Genomic DNA, 24,353 nt, shown 5'->3' with positions numbered 1-24,353 from the left:
ATGTCACTGTTGCAAACAGAAATCTTGGACTCTGAAATCTAGCCCTATTGAGTCCTAAAAGGTTTAAGGGATTAGTCTAAGGTGACCTTTCAACAGTTCATGTTCTGGCAAGAAAGGAAAAAAACACCAACAGATGCAAGAACATTATTTAATTATCAAGTGCAGCTGTTCAAGTTAAAAGTCACATCAAACATACTTCCATAAAATAATCACTTCTGTGGGCTTAAGACAGCACTATTGATCATAAACCTGGTAACTCTAACCTGGACAAACACACACAGGAATCAAAGTGCTACATGGAGTGGGAAAAAATCCCAGGGATTATCCCAGTCTACATAACAACATGATCAAAATGCTGCTTCCTGACTCACTTCTCATGGACTTGATTACAAATGGAGCCTGCTGTGGAAATGCTGCTTTTTAAAAACATGATTTGTCTTCCTCTGCTTCCCTTCTTACTCATTCTCTATGGGACTGGCTCCCTCTCACACTGTTAGTTAGATGAAAATATTCCCTGGACATGTTGTTTGGGAAAAGTATTTCCCAACCTTCTTCATGGAAGTAGCTGTGATGGTTTGCAATGAGAAATAAAAAAGCTACAGTGTGGTAAAGACAATTGGCATTGCTAGCAAGTAATTCATATATTAAGAGCTCCTGCTATGGGTTCATTCTCCAGGATTGGCATTTACTGAGATGGGAGAGGCAGAATTATATTCATGGGAATTCCATAACATCAATAAGAAATTAAAAACTTTGAAGAATGAGGTCCTGGATCCAAACAACAGGAAGGCAACCTCCAATTGATGAATTCCTCTTTATTATTCAACGAGGCAGAAGTAGTGCCCATCAAGACAACTAAGAATCCATTTCACATTTCCAGCTGAGGGGTTTCTTAGCTAGTCCACTGCACAACTTCTTAAATTTAACTTTCAATTTACAAATTAGACAAGTTAGGCAGAAATGAAAACTGCTGTTGGTTCCTTTAAGTGAATGAACACACAAAAAACATTGTCAGCAGGAACTTTTTATCACCAGAGAAACAAAGGTGTTAAAACCATTATACCCACCTAGCACTGCTTTCAGAATGAACATTTTACAATTATTCACATCCCAGACCCCTAGACAACTGAAGTCTGGGTAACTTTTACTGCGAAAAGGAAGCCTAAGATCCAGTAAAAGCGATCTGCACTTTGATTCAATTCCCAGCTTGTTCCCTTAGATAGAGAAGCCTCATATTAATAACAGTTTTGCCATTAGGAAGCAACACTTCTGCTCCACCAAATTCCCAACCAGTTTTAATCACAGTTAGAGCCCTAAAATAGATGGGGCAAAGCTGTTATCAGTACAATTTTAAAAGCATGAATGAAGCCTCGTTTGCACACTGTCACGCTGTCAGTAACGGCGCAGGCAGGGCAAGTCTGTATTCAACAGAACCATGACAGCCTGAGAGCCGAGTTTCAATCACACTTTCTGAAACTGTGCTATTAACAGTTTTGTCTCATCTGTGGTCAAACTTCTGTGCTGGTTCAACCTGCAGGAAGTGTCTCTGGCTGTGTCTGCACAGCAGCTGAGAGCCTGCCTCCTCGCCAAGGACCACTCATGCTGATTGGCTCAGGCTAGTGCAAACAATAGCAGTGAGGACACTGCAGCGCCAGCAGAGGCTTAGGGTCGCCATCCAAGCTAGAATTCGTATACTCCCTTAGGTACAGTAGCAGGTGACTACCCTAAGCCTCTGCTACTACTTCATCATCCAGGTGGATCTTCACAGCACACTTGGTCCAGCTGAGCTCCCATGAGTGTTTACCCAGGCCAGGGGGCACGCTCCCAGGTGCGGTGTAGGGCTACAGACTCCTACTAGAGTGCCTGCACTTGTCAACTAGGTGACTTTGCCCATGTCTGACAGAGCCTCAAGAATGGGGACAAGGATATGAGAGAGCGTGCGGAGCCCTGCACAGATACAAAATTTCAATCTACGCCCCGTCTGTGACCCGCAGAGACATTCTGCAGAAATCAAGCAGATATCCACAGATTTGCTGGGCTCTGAGAATGTAACCCTAGGACTTTATAGAAATTCTTCCACCCATGGGCTTTCACTGCTGATAGTTTCAAGAATTCTAACACAACATTTCTCAACTGACCCTCTGCATGGAGAATAAAGTCTGACCTAAACCCCATTAAATTAAGTCTTCAACAATTTAACCTTCAAAAAATGACCAAAAAGTCACTGAAACTATTAAAACTATGAAGTGGAATCCGAGTACTTCATTTCTGTAAATCCATGCTTCCCTCAACTAATTACAGTGACAGCTTGGGGTTGCTTTCAAGTACAGTGAAACTCCGATGGTCCGGCATCTGATGGTCTGGCACCGTCAGGGACCCAGAAGTGCTCCGGGCAGCCAGACCATTGGAGCTGCTCTGCCCCCAGCTTCCCCGATTCAGCCACTGCTAAAACTGACCAGAGGCTGAATCGGGGAAGCCAGAGGCAGAGCAGCTGGAGTGCTGCTGGGTTGGTCCCCTAGCGCTGCCCCTCAGGGCTACGGGACCAACCCAGCAGCACCCCAGCTGTCCCCAATTCAGCCGCTGCTGAAACTGACCAGCGGCTGACTCCAGGAAGCCCGAGGCAGAGCTGCTCTGCCCCGGCTTCCTGGAATTAGCCGCTGATCAGTTTCAGCAGCAGCTGACTTGGGGACACTTGGGGTAGAGCAGCTGGGGGGGCTGCCGGGTTGGTCCCCGCAGCACCGAGGTGCGGCGCTGCGGGGACCAACCCGGCAGCCCCCCAGCTGCTCTGTGTCCCAGGCGTCCAGATTCAGCTGCTGTTGAAACTGATCAGCGGCTGACTCCAGGAAGCCCAGAGCAGAGCAGTTCTGCCCTGGGCTTCCTGGGGTCAGCCGCTGATCAGTATCAGCAGTGGCTGACTTGGGGACCCCTGGGGCAGAGCAGCTGGGGTGGTGCCGGATTGGTCCAGTAGCGCCGAGGAGTGGCGCTGCGGGACCAACCCAGCAGCACCCCAGCTGCTCTGCCCCAGTCATCCCCAAGAGCAGCTGGGGTGCTGCCGGGTTGGTCTCGCCACGCCAAGGGTCGGCGCTACCAGACCAACCCGGCAGCACTCCAGCTGCTCTGCCCCAGGCATCTCTGATTCAGCCGCTGCTGGTCAGTTTCAGCAGCAGCTGAATCAGGAACGCCTGGGGCAGAGCCGGACTATCGGAAGGGGAGGCTATGAGGGGTCTGGGGTGGCATCCCCCCCACCCCAGACCCCTCATAGAGCCCCTTTCCGATTGTCCGGCATATCTGATAATCCGGCACCCCCTGGGTCCTAAAGGAGCCGGATTATCGGAAGTTTACTGTACTTAGTAAGTGGCAGTTTTCTCCATCACTGACACATTGCAACAACTGTCAGCTTCTGGGTGAAGGTAATGCATTTGCATTCAGATAGGCAACAGCAGTGTCTTTGGCTACTCTGTCTCCCTGCATTTCTAGGACTGCATTAAATATTATTGAAGTGATCAGTCTCTCAAGTTAACCGAAAAACAGCCATCCTTTAAAATTTGTGGCATCAGGAACTTAGTGGTAGGAATGAAGAGTCAACAGGTCTATGTGTTTACTCCTATGAATTCTTTTCACATACCACAACCAAAAGGAACCTGTCCCTTCATAAATATTTCAAAAGTTATCCTATTCATTTGAGTTTTTAAATGTCTCTTTGCCTGCCTGTAATAACTAAATAGAAGGAGGTACAAATTTCTGTTCTTATATGTTAAATTGTTGCCGAAAGTTGAATCAGGAGAGTGTGTGTGGAAAAAAAATGGGGGGGGGGAGGGAGAAATCGAAAAGCTTAAAAATTGCATAACTGTGAGGAAAATTATATTCTGCAAAACCCCCACCAATGCACAAACATACTGCAAAAGTGTCACCACTAATATTCATTCTCCTTCTACTCAAAATCATTGTCCGAAATATTTATATGGTACTTTTATAGTTAAAAAGATAAAAAAGCAAAAAAAGTTTAATTCCACTACTGTAGCTGAAAACTCCTAGTAAAGAAGTTAGTCCTATTACACTAACCCACACATTGTAAAGCAGCACAAACATTAAAACAATAGCAATTTTCAGTAGCAATGGGATCAGAGATTATACTCTAAATCCCATATTCACCTGAACACAGTAGAGGAAAACCCTTTCCCAAAATTACAATATTCCTATTTCTTTATTTTCAGCACAATCAGAAAAATAAAAGCTAGGCGCAAAATGGTCATTTAGTGCCCTTTGCATAAGGAAAAGAGGAAAGGACTTCTCTGCCACAAGACTCTAGAAGGAGGTTCAAAGACTCAGAGAACCCCCAAACAACTGAGCTGGCACATACTACAAACAAATCCAGCTAATCACATCACACAGCAGGCACACACACGGGTGGGTTCATCGAAGATGCAGGTGAAGTCTTCAGATTTCCTCCTTGCCTGCAGACAGCAAGATCCCTTGGGAAGCAAAGCACACTGCCTCCTATACAAGGTGCAGCCTCTCCCCCCGCAATGAGGCAAGAGGCTCTCTTTCATCGGTTTGCAACATCAAAACGGAACTTCTCCCTCCCCTCTCGTGGTGCTAAAGACCCTTGCTCTGCCTCGGAAGACAAGCCTGTCCTGTCCCTTCTCCAGGGCCTTGCCCCCACTCGCTCCCTTCCATGCCCCCTCACCTGTTGGGCACGGGATTGAGGAGTGGGCTCAGGGGGTGATTGGGGAGGAGTGTGGCACTTGCCTTGGGGGGCTCCTGAAAGCAATAAGAACTCCCCTCTGGCAATGACTCCCAGACAGGAGCGACTGCTCTCCCTGCACATCCCGGCCTGCAGGCACCACCCCTAGCAGCTCCCAGGGCAGCATGCGAAGACCTCCTTCCTGCCTCAAGGGGCTGCAGGGATGGGGCCAGATACTTCCAAGGGTAGGAAGGAAGCCTGCCTTAATCCCTGTGCGCTGATAGTAGCGGTGTCTGGACCCCCCCCCCGGCTCTTTTAAATTGCCCAGACCCCTGGGCAAGTGCCCGTTTCTCCCCCTCCCGGCATCCGTGAGCCTAATTTTATGAATCGCACTTGCGCAGCGTATAGCTACAGTAAAGCATGTATCCCTGCAACGTGAAGAGTCTTCGGCCATTAGATCTGAAGTTGTAACAAATCACCACTTTACTGCACACCTAATTTGCATGCAACAATTTAATTGGCTGTATAAGGACAACTACAACAATGGTGGATTAACTGGCCACTCACCTACACAAATCAACAATCTCTCAGCACAACCCCCCTGGACACACACAGCGCGATCCAAACACACCACTCAGCACACACACCAAGCATTACTCTGAAGCCCAGAACGGCTGGTGAGTGAGAGCAAAGCAACAGGAACAGCTATCAGCCTGTAGAAAAGTGATAGAGATGCAGCCGTGTTAGTCTGCTGTAGCTGTTGTTTCAGCTATAAGCCTGGTGAGAGCTCTAGGTCTAGTATTACCAGGTTCAATCCTCACTGGGACCCTTCAATTCAGCCATTTTCAGCTTTTTAAATTTTTACGCACAACAAAGTAATTCGGAAAATGGTTACCCAACACCCGTAAGCTTGAGAGGAAAGCAACTTCAATAATGTCACTTCTGTTTGGGCTGCTGCTTTGAACTCCACCGGATACATTAGAAAAGATAAAACATCTACTCCCAAATCAGTCTCCCCAAAGGGACAAAAATCAGATGACAGAGCGGGTCAGAACTCAACTCTTTTCTTAGCATCAGAACACTTCACTTCAGCCACAAGAAAATTAGTCTGTGCATTTCCATTTCCAGCCTAGCTCTGGACGCTCTGTAGACTTCTCTCCTCCTCCTCTAACCCCTCGTTCAGTTTACCTTGCGGACGTGACATGAGAAGAGCACGTTCATGTACTTGTCCTTCCTCTTCAACTCATTGGCAATAGAGATGAAAGAGCTTGTGCTCTGAGGGTTATCTGGTTTCTGAAAAAGCAAACAAAGAGGCAGGCAATTTTTCTTAATCAGCGAACAGAGCAACCATGTTTTGTCAAGCCGGGCCTGACAGAATGCCTGTAATACACTCTCTCAGCAGACCTTATCAGTCATTTCTTTGCGGTGTAAAAAGGCATCCTGAGTTCAACATGCTTTTCTCAAACACCCTTTAGGGAAAGGGCTCAAGGGGAAAAGAAGCGAGGTAGTAAGTTGGAGCTACCATTGAAGAAGACACAGTAGATTTCCACTGTGCCCTGGCAGGCAGTTAAGAATTTTTCTCTGCCTAGTCTTTCAGTTCATTATTTTCTAGCTGCAATTTTATTCTCATTTTGCATTTCCTGTCCTATCTCAGTCACTGGAAGAGAGTCAAATGATGGTATTAATGGTATCTTTATACCAACTGGTACTCCCAAGAATAACGAGAACAAGGTGTAGCATGTACAAAAACACAGTTCTTAGCATAGCAAAAGTTGGAACCTTTTTCAAATGATTTATAGACTACTCAGTGGAGGAGTTGGGATGCATTTAATTTTTAGAACACGCACTGTTTTCAAACTCTCCTCTCTTGATTCCCTTAGGCCTAACCAAGGAAGTAAATGTTCCCTATTCATCTCCACTCACTAAAGATTGAACACTTCCACCACAGCACTCACCAATGCAATATAGTCTCCCTCCCAGGCTCTCTGTAGTCCAATATCTGCTCTGTGACCTCTCAGCAATTCCATGGCTGCAACCTTAGCCCTGAGCTGAGGCAGATCTTCTGGCGGGATGCTCTTGATAAGCACGTTTGCTCTCCATCTGCAAAAAGAAGATCTAATCAATTCCAAAGTTTCTATGCCCCCCCCCCCGCCATAAGACGTCCTGCTTCCCGCAACAACTTAACAAGGAGACAAATCTGGACCCTGCCTGATTTACACTGGGAGGATTGGGGCAAACAGACCTTTCTAACTGCCGTTATACAAGACAAGTCGTTTTTCAAGCAAGGGACTTTGTAAGAACATAAGAACGGCCATACTGAGTCAGACCAACGATCCATCCAGTCCAGTACCCTGTCTGCTGACAGTGGCCAACAGAAGATGCCCCTGAGGGAGGGAACACAACAGGCAATCCTCACACGATCCCTCCCGTCATCCACCTCCAGAGAATCAGAGGCTAGGGACACCAGTCCTACCCATCCTGGCTAACAGCCATTGATGGACCTAACCTCCATGAATCTATCAAGCTCTTTTTTGAACCCTGTTAAAGTCCTAGCCTTCACCACATCCACTGGCAAGGAGTTCCACAGGTTGACTGTGCATTGAGTGACAAAAAACTTCCTTTTGTTTGTTTTAAACCTGCTGCCTATTAATTTCATTTGGTGACCCCTAGTTCTTATATTGTGGCAATAAGTAATAACTCTTTTGTAAGAGATGGCATCCCATGTGTACTGTCTCCAATTGCAGAATAAGATGTTTTCCCATCTGCCAGTCCCGTAAACATGTCCTGGCATGAAAGAAACATGCTGGCCTAGTGGCATATCACCAGTAATAAAGGTTCTGCAAGCCAAATTCTTGATCCAGCTACCCCATTTCCCCACAACAGAACTGACACAGCAACTGGAATTCAGGAACATAGCTTACTCCACTCTTACTATCTGTGTTATTTACTATTTGCAGGGCTTGACAAATTCTGGAAAACCCTACTCGCCAGACAAAAAAGGGACTTGCCACCCTTCCCCACAAAAAGTGTTTTTAATAGCATAAATTCCTAATAAGAAGAACAGTAATTACTAATATGTTATTAATAAATTTCACCCAAGTTATTAATAAATATCTTATAATCCTCTACCTTTTCCCTCTGCTGCCATGTCTCCTCCCCTTGCTCCATCAGCTCCCCTGGTGCCTGCTGCCCCCCAACCCCTCACCTTCCCCTGCTGTCCTGACTCCTGCCCTTCTCACTACCCTCAGCCTTCCTGAGACCTGCCCCCCCTCCACCAGCCCTTCTCTCCCTCCTGTGCCCACTCCTCCAGTAGCCCCACTCTGATCTGATCCTCATCCCCTCTTCTAAAACCTCCCTCTATACACCTGCCCTACCGCTCTCCTCTGGTGCTGGTCCCTCCTCTGCAGGTGTCTGACCTTCTGCTTCACCCCCAGAATCCCCTGGCACCTGCACCCTCCTGGGGCCTCCCCCTTCCCTCACTGCCCCTACCTCCTTTGCTCTCTTTTCACCTGATACCCACCCCCTCACCACCCTCTACCTCCGTTCCCCTCATGCCCGTGCCCTCACACATGACTTGCTCCATCCCCACCTTCCTCATGCCCACCCCTTCTTTCTAGCCTTCTCCCAGCACCTCCCCATCCCCCCTCTAGCTCCCAGTGCCCTTACCCTCTCCTCTCCCAGCATCACCCTGTCCCCCTCTCACTGACACCTCCCCTCCTGCCCTTTTCCTCATTGTCTGCACTTGGCCCCCTGGCATTTGTCTCTTCTTCACCCCCTGTCTCTTGGTGCCTGCCCCTTTCTTCTTCTCCTGACCTCCCCCCCTCCCTTCCACAGAAGCCCCTTCCCCATATTTTTCCCCTCCCCTCCCCACAGTCCAGTCCAGCCCAGCCCCTTCCCCTCCCCCAGGACCAGCTCTAGGTTTTTTGCTGCCCCAAGCAAAGCATTTTTGCTCCCCCCCCCCCCCATTTTGTTGTCTTTTACACGTTTGCATTTTGCAATGGGTTTTTTTTTGTTTGTTTTCATTTTTGTCCCAGCATTTTAGCCCTAGAAATAGCAAATAGCATTTTCATTTGTTTTTTTCCATAAAGGCAAAGGCGCTTCAAGTGAACTCCCCCTTTCACTCACTATTAGGTCACAGCAGCCTTTTCCCTGGCCTGTCCAGCCCCTCCCTATGGACAAGCACCCCTCACTCCCGACCCACAGGGGAAACAGGGTGCAGGGACAGCACAGAGCCAGAGGGTGCAGGGAACAGTGTGTGTGTGTGTGGTGGGGGGAGGGCACGGGGAATGGGACACGGGGAACGGGAGGGGCAGAGGGATCGGGGTCTAGGAGTAGCACAGAGCTGGGGGGCAGGGATCGCTGGGGGGCAGGGATCGGAGGGGGGCAGGGTGCAAGGGTGGCGCAGAGCCAGAAAGTCGCAGGGAAGAGGGAGAGCGGGAAGTCCGGGGTACAGGGGAGCAGAGGTGACGGGGGAACGGGCAGCGCGGAGACAAAGCGGCGTGGGGCAGGTACAGCGAGCCAGGTGGTCGGCCGGGAGCAGTCTCTCACCAGTGAGGGGGTTGGGGCCATGGCAGGACTGGAGCCAGCGGGGCGGGACCTGGCTGTGCTGCAGCCAGCTAGCTCCCGGGGCCACGCAGCCAGAGCTGAGCTGCCGCGGCCCTTTAAAATCAACAGGGCCATGTCACGCCAGCGTCCTGGCGTCTGCCGCCATCCCGCCCTCTGGCTTGTACCCCACCTCCTTGCACCGGAGCTGCACACAGGCAGCTCAGCGCTGAGAATCACCGCGCTTCCTCTTTCCTGGCGGCGCTCAACTCCTCCGCCCTGCCAGTGGACCAGATGGGGCCATGCCGCCCATAGTGAGGGCTTTGGCCAGCCCGTCACAACCGCCCACCAGGCCGGTCCGCCCCTGCACTCACCAGCTGATAAAATCTACTCGCCATGGGCGAGCGCATTTGTCGAGCCCTGACTATTTGTATTAGAGTAATGCTTCTGAGCTTCAATTACATTTGGGATCCTATTTGGTCGATTAGTCGCTTACTTCCCCATTTTGTACCTGTGATAAATTGCCTGCAGTTTTTCTTCGAATTGGCGCAGCACTTTTGGAGGGCGGGGCCACTTCACATGCTTGCCATAATCCTTCATGGACTTCACATTGCGGAAGCGCTGCGTGACCTCGTGGATGTAGGACTTCACCTTGTAGCGGCGGTAGTACTTGATTATGGTGAGAGCAGCCCTTGTCCTCTTATATCGAAGGCGGGCTAGTGTGCCCCTCCAGACCTAGAGGAGAAGAGAGGTTGAGATTTTTAATAGAAAGCAGTGAAATCATGGCAAATGAATTTTAATGTTGATAAATGCAAAGAAATGCATATTGGAAGACACAGTACCAAGTTTACATATGCAATGAGGAGGACTAAATTAGCTATTACCACTCCAGGGAGAGATCTTGGCATCATTGTGGATACTTCTCTGAAAACATCCAACCAGCGTGCAGTAGCAGCAGTCAAAAAGGGAAACACAATGTTGGGAATCATTAAAAAAGGGATAAGGGATAAGACCCAAGAATATCTTAGGGTACGTCTACCCTACAGCACTATTTCAAATTAACTTAAGCTAATTCAAAATAACACATCTATACACAGAAACTATTTCAAAATAGCGTCTTGGTATTTCGAAATACCATGTCCACACTGAGTGGACCCCGGACCAAAGTTAAGGCTGGCCGGAACCAGTGCCGGCAGGGCATCAGACTGGGACATAGTGTGCGGGGCGGCTGCCTGAGACTAACTGAACCCCGTGCTTAAAGGGACCCTACCTCCACCCCAGACAGACAGTTCTCAGGGTTCCCCGCTTGCTTGTCTACCTCCATGAGGGACAGCAAAACAGTCCTGTCTTGGAGTGCCCTGAGTGCCCACACTCGGGACACTACAGCACTCGGCTACATGGAGCCAGAGCTGCCCCTGGGCACACCAGTGCGTCTTGTGGAGTCGTTGCCATCAGACCGGCTGCACTTGCTGCAGGCTGCCATTCAGGGGGTCCATCGGGAGGCTGTCAGGATCCAGGAGGCCCTGAGGGAGAGCATCCACCCATCAGAGCCTCCCCGGTCCTCCCCACCGGGGGCTTGTGCCCCATTCCTCCCTCACGTCCTTCCACTTACCCCTCCCTAGCTCCCCTTCCTGACATCAAATAAAAGACACATGTTCAAAAATAGAAACTGGGTTTATTGAACAAAACTGGAGGGGGGGGTGGACCTCTGTGGAGACTGGGAAAAGGAGGTGGGAGAGGGGAAGAGAGAGGATGGGGGGAAACCTGGAAGGAGGGAGCTGGAAGGGGGAAGCAAGGGGAAGAAGGGGGAGGGGAATCTTGGGGGTCTGGGTTCGCATATGGCCTTTGGAGGCCAGGCTGGCAGCTATCCTGCCATAGATGGCTGTGTTTCTCTGTCTAGGGCTGAGATCATGGAAGTTGGGGCATCCCCCCCCAACCTGAATAAGGTCCATGATCTCCACCCTGGACCGGGAAGGCGCCCGTCTAACCAGCCCCTGTCAGGCTCCTGGGAGCTGGCAGACTGCTCCTGGGGAGCGGTGGAGGGCTGGCTGCCAGTGCCTTGCTGGCTCATGTTTTGGGCCACTGGGTCAGGGGCCCTTGTGGCCACTGCTGACTCTGGGTTGGCAGGCTTGGAGCTGGCACAGGCACTGTGGCCAGGGTCTACCCCTTTAATGTCTCCAGGGCTGGGAGAGAGGAGAGTAAGTTTTCCTGATTGTAAGATTTCCTCCAGGGCTCTCTGGAAAGGGCTGGAGGCCCCCTATTTCGAATTAAGTGTCTACACAGCACTTAGCTATTTCGAATTATTTCGAATTTGGCATTACTCCTTGTAGAATGAGGTTTACCAAATTCAAAATAAGGGCTCCACTACTTAGAATTTATTTCCAAATAGCGATTTGCCTGTGTAGATGCTATTAAAGTTAATTAGAAATAATTGCTGTTATTTCCAATTAACTTTGTAGTGTAGACATACACTTATTGCCTCAGTATAAATCCATGGCACGTCCACATCTTGAATACTGCCATGGATGTGGTTGTCTCATCTCAAAAGAGATATCTTAGCATTGGAAAAAAATTCAGAAAAGGGCAACAAAATGGTGAGGCGTTTGGAATGGCTACCGTATGGAGACAGATAAAAAAAGACTGGGAAAAAAGAGGAGACTAAGGGGGATATGACAGAGGTCTATAAAATCATGACTGGTAGGGAGAAAGTGAATCAAGAAGAGTTATTTACTCCTTCCCATAACCAAATGAAATTAATAGGTATCTGTTTTACAACAAACAAAAGGAAGTATTTCTTCATGCAACACAGTCAACCTGTGGAACTCCTTGCCAGTGGATGTTGTGAAGATCAAGACTAACAGGATTCAAAAAAAGAACTAGATAAATTCATGGCAATTTACTGTTTGTCAGAGGCTGGGAATGGATGACAGGGGAGGGATCTCTTGAAGATTCCCTGTTCTGCTCATTCCCTCTGGAGCACCAGGCTTTGGCTACTGTCAGCAGACCGGACATTGAGCTGGACGGACTTTTGGTATGACACAGTTTGGCCATTCTTATGCTCCTTTCCTTCTAATTAACTAATCCCAGAGCTGCTTTGATTTCTATCTTTTTGGGAAGCAGAATATTAGCTCCATATCAGCTAAAATAAATAAAAAAAATTGAGCAAAAGAATAATTGATTTCAGCCATCACCCTTCTACTGAATTAAGAAAATCTTTGGCTTGAGTGATAACACCAAACCCCTGACCCTTAGTAGTATACTGTGCCACCTCCCTGCATTACAGGGCTGGAGGAAAGGAAGAATGACAGCAATATATATGGTGACCTCTGGTCTGCCAGTTCAAAACACTCCCAGGATTCCCCATGGCATATGTCCTAGAATGGACCACAAAACTCCAACAGAAAGCCCTACAGCAGAAGAAATTGTATCATTTCAGACTTCCTTTCAGACACATCATGCAAATAAAAAGGCAAACCCCAGAGTGTTTGCTAACAAGATGGTTTAATAGATGATGAGCTTTGTGGGTCTGGCCCACGAAAGCTCATCACCTATTAAACCATCTTATTAGTCTTTAAAGTGCTACACAGTTTTTCCTTTTTGCTTTAGCAAGATCAGACTAACACAGCTACCTCTCTATTGCTTTCAAGAAGGAGGTGGTGTGAGAAGTCCATTGTTTAGTGGACCAACTTCTTTTGGTGAAAGAGACAAGCTCTGTGTAGCTCAAAAATGCATCACTCTAGCTGAGCGGGTAGCACTGTTCATACCTGGTAGGCAGATAATTTTAATGTTCTCATCTGAGTGCCCTCCATCAAACATGCACTCCTGAGAAATCAGCAAGCAGCTGCACTTCCACTTTAGTATCATGTACCAAGATGAAGGCTTGTATGTTTCCTCACAGGGTTACGCTGGAAAGATAAATGAGCTTCCTCCCATGAAAGGAGCATTTCTCAGCTCACTCAGATAATTTAATTCTTGAGATGCACCCTACAGACCCACAGATGCACATCAAGCCTCTTATTTACACAAGGATTAATTACCTATGGTAATTTCCCATGCAGCATTTATTTGTCGTCTGAAGCTGGTGGCAGAAGTTCTCTCTTGCAAGCTTTACTAATCACCTTCCTAGACGCACTAGGAGATTCAGGAGAACTGACAGAGCAGAACCAGTTACAGATGCTCTTCACTGCAGAGCTAAAATACACAGAGACACTGTAGCTCATGAGGCCTAAAAGGCACAGTAATATTTTCTCAGAATGACCCTCTCCTCATTTCCCCTTTTAACTCAAGGCTCTTGTGTAGTATCAAACGTCTCCAACTAAGGGTGGACACCTCACTCTCATGAGACTAGACGTCTTCCTGAAACAGACAGGCTGATCCCTTAAGAATTAGAACATGCTGTCTCTATAGCAATGTTCTCATCCTTTAGCATGCCAAGAACTAAGGAGAAATCTGACCTCCTACAAAGCACTGCCTAAGCCCATGACTTCCAGGCCAACACAATTCTCTCTACTTATTCCCTAGCATTTGCGGCTTTTTTTGTTAGCTGATTGTAAGTCAACTTGCCCACCAAACATAGCCCAGAGAGGAAGACAGTCCTTAGGGTACACTAGGTCAGAGACCATTCTCTACGCCTTTCTGCAAAAAAGCCAGGCTTTAAACTCTTAATAACGTCAACCTTTTAAGGAAGCATTCAACACTATACACTATGGCCGACAGCATAACCAGAGGGGATTATGTTCCAGGTGGCTGGAAACATATTGTTACACACTCGCTAAGACCTTCCTTTCATGAACCAAGCCCCCAGAAATATGATTGCTAGATTTCAAGGCAGTAAGGGTCCATTGTCATTATCCAGACTGATATCCACTACAACAGGCCACAGAACTTCCCCAAAATAATCCCTAGAGCAGATTTTTTTTTTAAATTTCAATCTTGATTTAAAAATTGTCAGCGATGGAGAATCCACTGCACCCTTTGTTCCACTGGTCAATCACCCTGTCAAAAACGTATGTCTTATTTCCTGTCTGAATTAGTCTGGCTTCAATTTCCAGCCGTTGTTCATGTTATACCTTTCTCTACTGGACTCTTCAGTCCATTGTCAAATATCTGTTTCCCATGTTGTGATGGAGCGGGTCCGCCCCCCACTTGGGAGGCGAGCCCGCCCCACACTAAACCCGCGGTCGCCCTGACCGTCTTCAGGGTGACTCATCTCCCGGGGGGGACGTGCGCCGTGTGCTCAGTCACCGCCGCTCAGCTGAGCAGCGGCGCCAGGGACTCCCCATTGGCCGTAAGCTGGGGAGAGGGGAAGGAGAAGGAGCCCGGGTACGTGGCGTGGGACGTCACCACGCCCACACGCCGGAGGCGGGCAGTTCAAAATGCCGGCTGTCACCGGCAGGGAGGAGGCAGAGAGCAGAGCGGAGAGGAGGCGGTGGGCGCTGGGAGGCCCGGGCAACCCCAGACGAGTCGGAGACTGGGGGCGCGGGAGCAGGGGACACCGAGGGTTAGGCAGAGAGACTTAGGAAGGGTTAGGCAGGGAGGGGGATAGGAAGTAGCCCAGGGCAGGGCAAGGAGCCGGAGTGCTGGTGAGTTGCGGGCCAGCACCCCCCCCCAGCAGGGCAGGATAAATTGATCCTGACCCTAGGGCCCTGGGCTGGGGTCCGGGAGAGAGGGAGGGCCCGGACCCCCTTATCTCCCCGGTCAGTACGGGAGATTGAATCCGCAGTTACCTCGGTGCGGCAGCGACAGCGGGGAACTTTAAAAGTCGAACGGAGGTGGCGGGGCGCCACTCCGTCACACATGTAGATACTTATGGACCAATAAACTCCAATCTTAACCTTCTCTTTATTATGCTAAATGGATTGACTCAAGGAGCGCAATCACTAAGACATGATTTCCAATCGTTTAATCACTCTCATGGCTCTTCTCTGACCCCTGTCCAATGTATCATTCTGGAACTGTGGGCACCAAAACTGAACACAGGACTCTAGCAACAGTCAAATGAGAGCCAGACAGAGGTAAAATAATCTCGCTACTCTACTTGAGATTCCCTTGTTTATGCATCAAAGGATCCCATTAGCCCTACTGGCCATAGCATCACACTGGGTTCAGCTTTCTACCCAAAGAGTCACTGCATCCCAGGAGAGTGTCCTACATCGTGGAAGTCTGGCCTAAATTCTTTCGTCCTAGATGTGTGCATTTATGTTTAGCTATATTCAGACACACACCCAGCTTAACAAGAGATCCCAATCACGCTGACAGCATCCTGTCCTCTTTACCACTCCTCCAATTTTTGTATCATCTGCAAACTTTACTAGTGATGATTTTAGGATTTCCTTTTGGTTATTGATACCAATGTTAAATAGCACAGCCAAGAACAGGACCCCACTGAAAACACATCTTAACTCACTCCACTTGCACTCCAATACATTCTCACTTCTGCGCCGGATTGCTTGTGCACAGCACCCATCATGGCACCAGCACCGTGCAAATGATCTGCAGAGAGTTGGAAAAAAAGAGGTAGGAATAGCTTGGCTGCATAATTCTAGTAGCAGAATCGAATCAAACAGAACCTTGAGAGATCAAGTCCAAACCCCTGTCCCCAAGGCAGGACCAAGCACTGTCTAGACCAGTGTTTCTCAACCAGTGGTAAGAGTACCCTTAGGGGTACTCGACAGAAGTCTGGGCGGGGGTGTGTCAACAACTGAAATTGGGCTTAAACTGAATTTGTTTTAAGTTTTACAGTGCTTTATTCTTTTTGTACTTTTTACACCCAAAAATTTCATCTCCCGCCCAGCTATGATTAAGTTGTTTAAACAAATGTGTTACAATGGTAGAAAGTTGTGTGTCTGAAAACTGTAGGTACTGGGGGTATTTATAATGTATTTATTTTTAAAGGGGTACTTTATAAAAAAAAGTTGAGAAACACTGGTCTAGATCATCCCTGACAGATGCCTGTTTAACCTGCTCTTAAGTATTTCCAGGGATGGAGATTCCACAGCCTCCCTAGGCAATTTATGCCAGTTTTTAACCACCCTGACAGGCAGGAAGTTTTTCCTAACGTCCAACCTAAACCTCCCTGGCTGCAGTTTAAGCCCATTGCTTCTTGTCCTGTCCTCAGAGGCCAAGGAGAACAATTTTCCTCCCTGTGACAGCCTTTTAGATACTTGAAAACAGCTATCATCTCCCCTCTCAGTCTTCTCTTTTCCACACTAAAGCCCAGTTCTTTCAGTCTTCCTTTATAGGTTATGTCTTCTAGACCTTTAATCATATTTTTTGTTGTTCTCTGGAACTTCTCCAATTTCTTCATATCCTTCTTGAAACGTGGTGCCCAGAACTGGACACAATACTCCAATTGAGGCCTAATTGGCGCAGAGTAAAGGGGTAGAATGACTTCTCATGTCTTGCTCACAACACTCCTGTTAACGCAGCCCAGAATCATGTTTGCTTTTTGTACAACAGCATCACACTGTTGACTCCTATTTAGCTTGCGGTCTACTGCGTCCCCTAGATCACTTCCCGCAGCACATCTGCTGCTGAACCAGAGACCTGCCACTTTTCTTTTGAAAAGCTGCAATCTGTACTAGGTGGAGACACCTATCCCGTAGTGCCTATGAGGAGCCTGAGTCACAGACTCCTGCTGTGAACAGTGATGAAGAGGAGGAGGATAAAAGGCAGGAGACCCAGCTGCACAGCAAGCTAGAACCTGTTTTTGACTCCTCCATAATCCTGTCAGTTTGGCATGGGCAAGCGTGATGCAGGGGAAGGAATCCCAGATATGATTTTAGAGAACTTTTCAGTTACAGGGATGGCCTCCCAAAGTAGCAGGAGACCTCTATTGACTCTTCATTAATGATGCTTGTGCTAAAAAAGGCAGTGGTACAGCCAAGCGAGGTAGAATTGCTATCTGCTTTTCAGTCCCCGTTAGGGTTAGATTAGGATGGCCACATGGAACAGATTATGGACAAATGTGTAGCCCTTAAATCCTCTTGAGAGAGCTGCTAGGTACGCTCACCAAGCTGAGCACCACGACAAGGAGTTTCACAAACGTGCAGGGCTTTAGAGGGGAGGGCGGGCTTCTCATCTCCATGATCCCTGGGCAGCAGAGCTCACTGATGACCAGGTCGGTCAGCGTGGAACATTGTGGGGCAGCTGCCGGAAGAGAATTAGAGTTCACATAAGTAGTGCAATGTCTACACTCCACCAACCTCTGCACATCAATAGTGGCTCTATGCTGTGTGGGGATGTGTGTTCCTATGGGGTGGAGGGATGCTTACCGTGGAGGTCCATAGTTTAAGTATGGACACATTCACAAGCAGGCCTTACATTGACCTAACTGTTTAGGGTATATCAGGCCATGGATGAACACAATTTGCTGGAGAAGAGTCAACAGTGCTTTGGTGAGACATGATTTCTGTTTACAAATCTATTAACGCGGTGGTTCTCAAGGGGTTATGTTCTCCTGTGCATATGAATAGGTCTTCCAGGGAGTACATCATCTCATGTAGATATTTCCCTAGTTTTACAAGAGGCTACATAAAAAGTGCTTAGTGAAGTCAGTACAAAATACTGCTCTCTGCACTGTAACACTGAAATGGAAGTATAATATTTATTTGATAATTATATGTTATAAATGAGAAAGGAAGAACATTTTCAGTAAGTCTGCTGTGACATTTTTGTGTTTTTGTAAGCAAGTAGTTTAAGTGGGAGCAACAGAGTACCCGAGATGTATCCAATTCCTGAAAGGGCTGCAGCAGTCTGCAGTCTGAACACCGCTGTACAGTAGTTCTTCAAAGGGGGATCAACTAACACGTGGGCAAGGGTGATCCAGTGGATATAGTGCACCTGGACTTTCAGAAACCCTTTGAGAGGGTCCCTTACCAAAGGCTTAAGCAGAATAGGCAGCCCTGGGATACAAGGGAAGGTGCCCTCACAGATCAGTAGCTGGTTAAAAGACAGGAAGCAAAGGGTGGGAATGGAGAGAGGTAGCTAGTGGGGTCCCCCAACAATCTGTCCTGGAACAGGGCTGCTCAACATATTCATAAGTCATCTGGAAAAAACGGAAGAGCGAAGGGACAAAGCTGGCAGATGATACGAAGTCACTTGGGACAGTTCACTACAAAGTAGAAAGTGAAGAGTTACAAAAGGCTCTCACAAAACCTCAGTAAGCAGGCAGCAAAATGGCAGATACAATTCAATACTGACATATGTAAAGTAATGCACCCTGGAAAACATAATCCCTCAACTAGTCGCTCCTCCCTCCCTCCCCTCCCCCGGCCTCTGTCACATCTCTGACTGACAAAAGTGCTACTGTAGACAGAGCCGCAGTCTCAAACAGCTACGCCAATTTGGTGGAAACTTTCCAAAACAATTCAACCCTAACCAGACATCTGGCACGACTGTTAACGTGTGGCAATCTACAACTGAAATCACAAGCTTGTAGAGGGAAGTGTGAGAGCTACCAGCCCCATCTATAATTAACCCCCATATTATTCTTTTCTCTGCTTTTTCCTTTATTTGGCAAACTCCTGGGGTCCCTTTGACTTTCTTTGGCTGTTTTGTGCCACAGTGAGCACATAGTTAACACTTAAAATAATCAAGTACCCGATATCCCTCCAAGAGCAACAGCATTAAGTCTGACCCAGACTGGATCTGAACTGGTGACCTAGAGGTGGAAGGTTCTATACTATTAGCAGTCTTTTGATCCAGACAGTGCCTCATTCTTGCTCTCATACACATTCATTCTTATAAAACATAGGAGGAAAAAATACATTTCAGTATCTAAGCGACCATTAAAATGAGGTAAAGCAGTTAGACACAGAGAAAATAAGCCTTAAGGGACCATCTTGAAAACACACTAATCTTTTCCAAGGCTGCCTTCACTATTGGATACATGCAGCCTAACAGTAAGTACAAAAGCAACCCTGCTTTTTATTTAAATGCTACCGCAAAATAAAAATCATTAATCTAATTTCAAAAAATGTTCTTAACCCCTGGAACATAATTACTACTGATAATCTACAGACACACACTAAAGCAGAGCAAACCCAAACAGTTTTAAGGTACAGCCCAATCCATTTGATTAGATTTCCAGTTTAGTGCAATTTGGTCACATCCCAAGTCGGGATGCTAATGCATAACTGGTGGCAACTGGAGCAGCCCCCCACGCACCATGGGCAGGAGGCCGCTCTAGCCCCACGGGGCCTACTGTGGGAGGGGGGAACTCAGAGCAGCTTCCTGCCATGGCATGATGGGGGGAGGCGCACTCAAAACCAGCTGCAGCAGCAGAGAGGCAACAGGTGTGTGGGGGTTGGGGGGAGGCACTCCAGCACAGCAGGGCTAGAGCAGCCTCTGCCCTGCTTGCCTCAGTTTATTCGGTTAACCAATTAAACTTAATGTTTAACCAGTTAACTAATGAAATGGGATTTTGGCTCCCTAATCCCAAATCACATGAGCATGCAGTCTCACGGAAATCTCTGCAAATAAGGTGGCATTAGAGAAAAATTCTAGTGATGCACCAATTGTCACAGGCTTATTTTATAGATGCTGTATCTATACTGCTTCAATCCTTGCTCTTATGAGGCAACTGTAAATCTTTCATGTATCTTCTAGGTTAGACCAGAAGGGAAACTCCCAGGCTTGTCAAACTCAAAACAAGGAATCTGGGGTTGCAAGTCAGACGGTTCTAGAGAATGCGGAGTAAACAGATTTGTCTAATAGGTGCATTTTGGCAGCATGCCTTCAAAATGAACCTTATGGTAAATGAATTCCCTTGTAAAGTCCAGAGAGAACTGGAGTGCAGACTGAGCTATACTGTGTATAAGAACCAAACCTGGAAAATAAAAGTGGCTAATATGGAAAAAGCCCTTCTGATAAAATCTTGTAAGTCAGAAAGCTTAGTTACAAGTCAAGATATGTAAAGGTGAGAATTGTCTCCTTGGGGTTTACACATGTCTGATACACAAACTGGGATTGTATTCACCTTGTTATGTAGCATGTGAGTTCTACTATGCTATAGTAACCCTGTGTGTGTGCGCCTCAGCTTCCCTGGGCACTGTTCCAATCCCTAGATGGTGGTGGGAATTTCAGGTGTGCTGGCCTCCCGTGCACAATGGCGCTGTAACCTCACCCAGGAGGTGGTGCAACCAAGTGACACTTTTTGCCTGGGAAGCAGAACCAAGGCCAGAGGAGAAGCATTTGGGGGAGGTGAGGCTATTAGGAATGGGGCAGTCTGGACTGGCTTGGGATGCAAGACCAGAGCCAGGCCATAGCTCTGGGAACCCTCCCCAAAATACGAATTGTACTAACTGCTCCTGATTCCTGTGCTGACAAATCCATGCACCTGTCAACTAATAAACCTTCTGTTCTCCCTGCTGACTGGGAGTCACATCTGGCTGCGGATGGGGGTGCTGGGCCCAAGGAGTCCCCCACACCTTGGTGACAATCTGTCCACTCCAAATAATGACACCTTTAGGTTGAGAGAGTGTAAAAAGCAGCACTGTCCTTCCCCTCAAATCCACTCAGGAGCATACGAGCCCAGTTAGGGGATGTCTGGTTTTAAACACTGGACAACATATGAGCAAAGTATGCTATTCATAAGAGCCCTTGTCAATATTTTCAATTGTTATAGTCAACTTGTTGATATACTATATATGTAATCTACAGGAACACAAAGCAAATGAAACAGTCCTGCTATTAGGCAGATTTTTTTTAATATATAGAGCCCTTTCAAATTCAAGCAAAGTTCATTGTTAACCGTATTTCCTCGGGGTAGTAATATCAAGAGTTCTATGGTGAAATCCTGGCCCCTTTGAAAGCAAAAGAAAAACTGCAATTGACTTTGCAGGACCAGGAGATCACCTTAGATATGAGTCAGTTTGGAGCTCTGCCTTGAGCTCCATTATGTCTACTGATTACACCACATCAGACTGAGAAACAGCCTAACATTTGACAGAATTGGAAGTAGATGGAAATCCACGGATCTGCGTAACTTACAACAGATGAATTTGTATCGTCCTCCCTCTAATAAAGGAGGCGCAGAAAGCCTCTTGCTCATGACAGACATTTAAATGCAGACTGAACAAAGGGGACATACTTGGGCAGGCCAAAGGAGGAAACAGACAACTTAATACTGAAATGCAGGCCTCCCTACTAGTTCTGGTGCCCTGTGCAGCCCCCCCCCACAGAAGGAAGAGGCTTATGTATGGTTGCCAGGTGCCCGGTTCAAAACCAGACCGTCTGGTATTTGAGCTTTCTGTCCAGGAAACAAAATGAGAATGCCCCAGACACATAAATGTCCGGTATTTTCTCAGTAAGTTTTAATAGCATGAGTATCAGAACATAGCTGCGCACTGCCTGGCTGGTAGACACACTCACGCTCACACTGCATGAGCATGTCTACCAGCGAGGCAGTACTCAACTACACCGTAGAGAACAGGGGGCCGGAGCTGGACTCGCCTGTGTACTGCACCGGGACTGAGTGGGACGGGCAGCACCCCGGGATCTGCACGTGCCTGGGCCAGCCCCGCCGGCCGGTTCCCCTCTCCCTCCCAGCCAGCCCTGCTTCCCACCAGCCGGTTTCCCTTTCCCCCCCCCCCCCCCGATCTTCCCCAGCCAGCCCTGCTCCCCCCAACCAGCCCTGGTCCTCACTGGCCGGTTCCCACCCGGCCAGCCCCGCTTCCCCACCAATCCCCTCCCAGCCGCCCACCCCCCATCCCATCTGAGATCAAGCGTGTCCAGTATTTTTTTGAAATCTAGTAACCCTCGGCTTATGGCGGAGGGGGTTGGCACCTGCACGCAGGGAGGAAAGAGGGGGCTGCACTCAGGGCTGCGGGGCAGAAATTGTGAGGGAACAGCAGGGAATGGGCATGCCCCCACATTCACCAGCAGCAGTAGGAGGTGGAGCAGTGCAGCTGGGAGGCAGCAGAGTGGGCTGGGTCACTCCACTTCCTGCTGCTGCCAGTAAGCACGTGGCCAGGCCCGACCCCTGCTGCCGATGCCAGGCACTCCATTAATGCCAGAGTCACAGTGATCCGAGGAGGCGGCTTGGGGTGTGTGTGTGGAATGGGAGCGTGGCAGAGGAGCAGCAGGAAGAGGTGGGGTGGTGGAAGGAGTGTGTGTGTGGGGGGGCCTGTCTCAGGCCCTGCACTCCCCCAAGATGATCCCACTAAACACAGCCCCCTTTCCCCCGCCCCTTCCAGATGGGGGAGGGGGCTGGCCACTGGAGCTGGTGCCCCATACACAACTGCATAGGGCACCATGGAAGCTAGAGCAATTTGGTGCCCCAAAATCTGTGGTGCCCTACCTGGCTGTGTATTTTGTGTATTGGTGGGAGTGACCTTGCTGAAAGGGAATGTGTGTCTTTTGCATGGAACACTTGGGAATTAGAGATATAAAATATACGATAAAGAAAAACTAAGCACAATTCTACTATCAACTTCTTATCCTCCTGAGAAATAAGGAGGGAGCAGAAATTAAGAACAAAAGGACTCACCTAGAAAGCTTTCTGAACATTATAAAAGGACATGCAAATCTAAGGAATATGTCCAGGGAACACTGTCTATGCAGCACAGGGATTTGACAATGCCATTTGTGAAGGCTACAAAGGTTTCAAACAACATCACTTGTATTCTTATTAGTATTTCTCAATTTTATATTAAATTATTAAAATTAGATGGCTCGAGTACAGCTTTCCAGCCTTAGTATATGGATGTCAGAGTTTTGTTTGCTGTATTAATTGTAATCAGTCATATCCATGGGATGTGAAGAAAAAACGGAATGGCCTACCCTTGCTGTTGCCTGGAGGCTGCATCACTGCAAAGGCTGACTTCACAGCAAGCAGTACCACAAAGCGGTAACAAGCAGCAGCCTTCCTAATCTAATTACGCCCCAGATGAGGCACATCCCAGGGTTGTACTCACAGACAACTATCAATGGAGAACACGTCCCTGAGTCAAGTCTACAAGAATTCACCCCTACTAAAGACCTTTAAATTGGCAAACCTATAGCTTCTCCGCAGTACTGTCAGCAAGGGTCAAGATGAGAGAAAAGCTACTCTTAGTGAGCAGGACAGCATTTTTACATGACTATACCTCTGATTAATTTTGGGGAGCAGTGGAGCTGCTTAAGGGGAGCTTGCAACACTTATGCCAGAGCTCTAAATACTAGCAAATGTCACGGCAATCGAGTAGAAGCAGCAGCAGCCTACTCCATAAAAATGGGCTTTAACACCAGACACACAGAGAGATTTGGCTTTGCAGGCACACTTTTCTTGTTCAGCAGCCAGCTTATGCACACTCAGCACCAGGGGGTAGGGTGACAACACATCACAACCTACGTATCTGCAAGTCACTTGAGGATGCTCAGTGCTTCCTACCAACAAGTACCTCATGCTGTCTGAGACTTGAGATTCACAGCCCACGCACTACATGATCTCTACTGTCCCCCCCATAATTCCTCATTCCAAAGCAAAGATCCAGACTTTAAGACCACAAGGAACCAATGTGACCTTGTCTGACTTCCACACATCACAGGCCACAGAACCTCACCCACCCACTCCTGTAAGACACCAGTAACCAGCCAGAAGTCCTCATGATTTAAAATCTTCAAGTTACAGAGAATTCTCCATTCACAATAATTTAAACCTACAAGTGACCCGTGCCCCACACAGGCAAGGCAGGTGAAAAAACCCAGGGTCTCTGCCAATCTGATCTCAGGGGAAATTCCTTCATGACTACAAATATGGTGATCAGTTAGCCACTGAGCATGCGGGCAAGACTCATCTGCCTGACACCTGAGAAATCATTCTCTGTAGTACCTCAGAGCCCTCCCCATCTAGTTCTCATCATTGATGGCTGGAGAGATCTGATGTTAGCAGTTGCATTTTGTAGACTCTCCCATCATGCCAACCCCCCCATAAACTTAACACAGTTAGGAATTTTTGCCCCCAACTTTCCCCTTAAAGGCTGTTCTACACTTCATTCTTCTGATAGTTAGAAACCGGGGTCTAATTTCAAATCTAAACTTGTTGATAGCCAGTTTATATCCATTTCTTCATGTGTCCACACTGGGGCTCACCTTAAGTAACTCCTCTTCCGCCCTGCTACTTATCACTCTGATGTACGCAGAAATC

At 47.9% G+C, this 24,353-nt stretch overlaps 1 protein-coding gene across 3 annotated transcripts in view; it reads right to left on the bottom strand.

Moving 5' to 3' along the window:
- The window catches only part of MYO1D (myosin ID), a 301,918-nt gene that overhangs the window by 116,278 nt on the left and 161,287 nt on the right, over positions 1–24,353 (bottom strand). For all 3 annotated transcript variants that reach the window (XM_075911435.1, XM_075911436.1, XM_075911434.1), the window contains exons 17-19: positions 9,738–9,961; positions 6,640–6,784; positions 5,873–5,977 (exon numbers count right to left, since the gene is read on the bottom strand). In XM_075911435.1, coding sequence (XP_075767550.1) covers positions 5,873–5,977; positions 6,640–6,784; positions 9,738–9,961 — 474 coding nt within the window. The remainder of the gene's footprint in view (positions 1–5,872; positions 5,978–6,639; positions 6,785–9,737; positions 9,962–24,353) is intronic.

Source organism: Pelodiscus sinensis, chromosome 29 (assembly GCF_049634645.1).
Source record: "Pelodiscus sinensis isolate JC-2024 chromosome 29, ASM4963464v1, whole genome shotgun sequence".
Taxonomy (NCBI): Eukaryota; Metazoa; Chordata; order Testudines; family Trionychidae; genus Pelodiscus; species Pelodiscus sinensis.
Note: the sequence above shows the minus strand (reverse complement) of the source record. Positions and strands in the feature narration are given on the sequence as shown.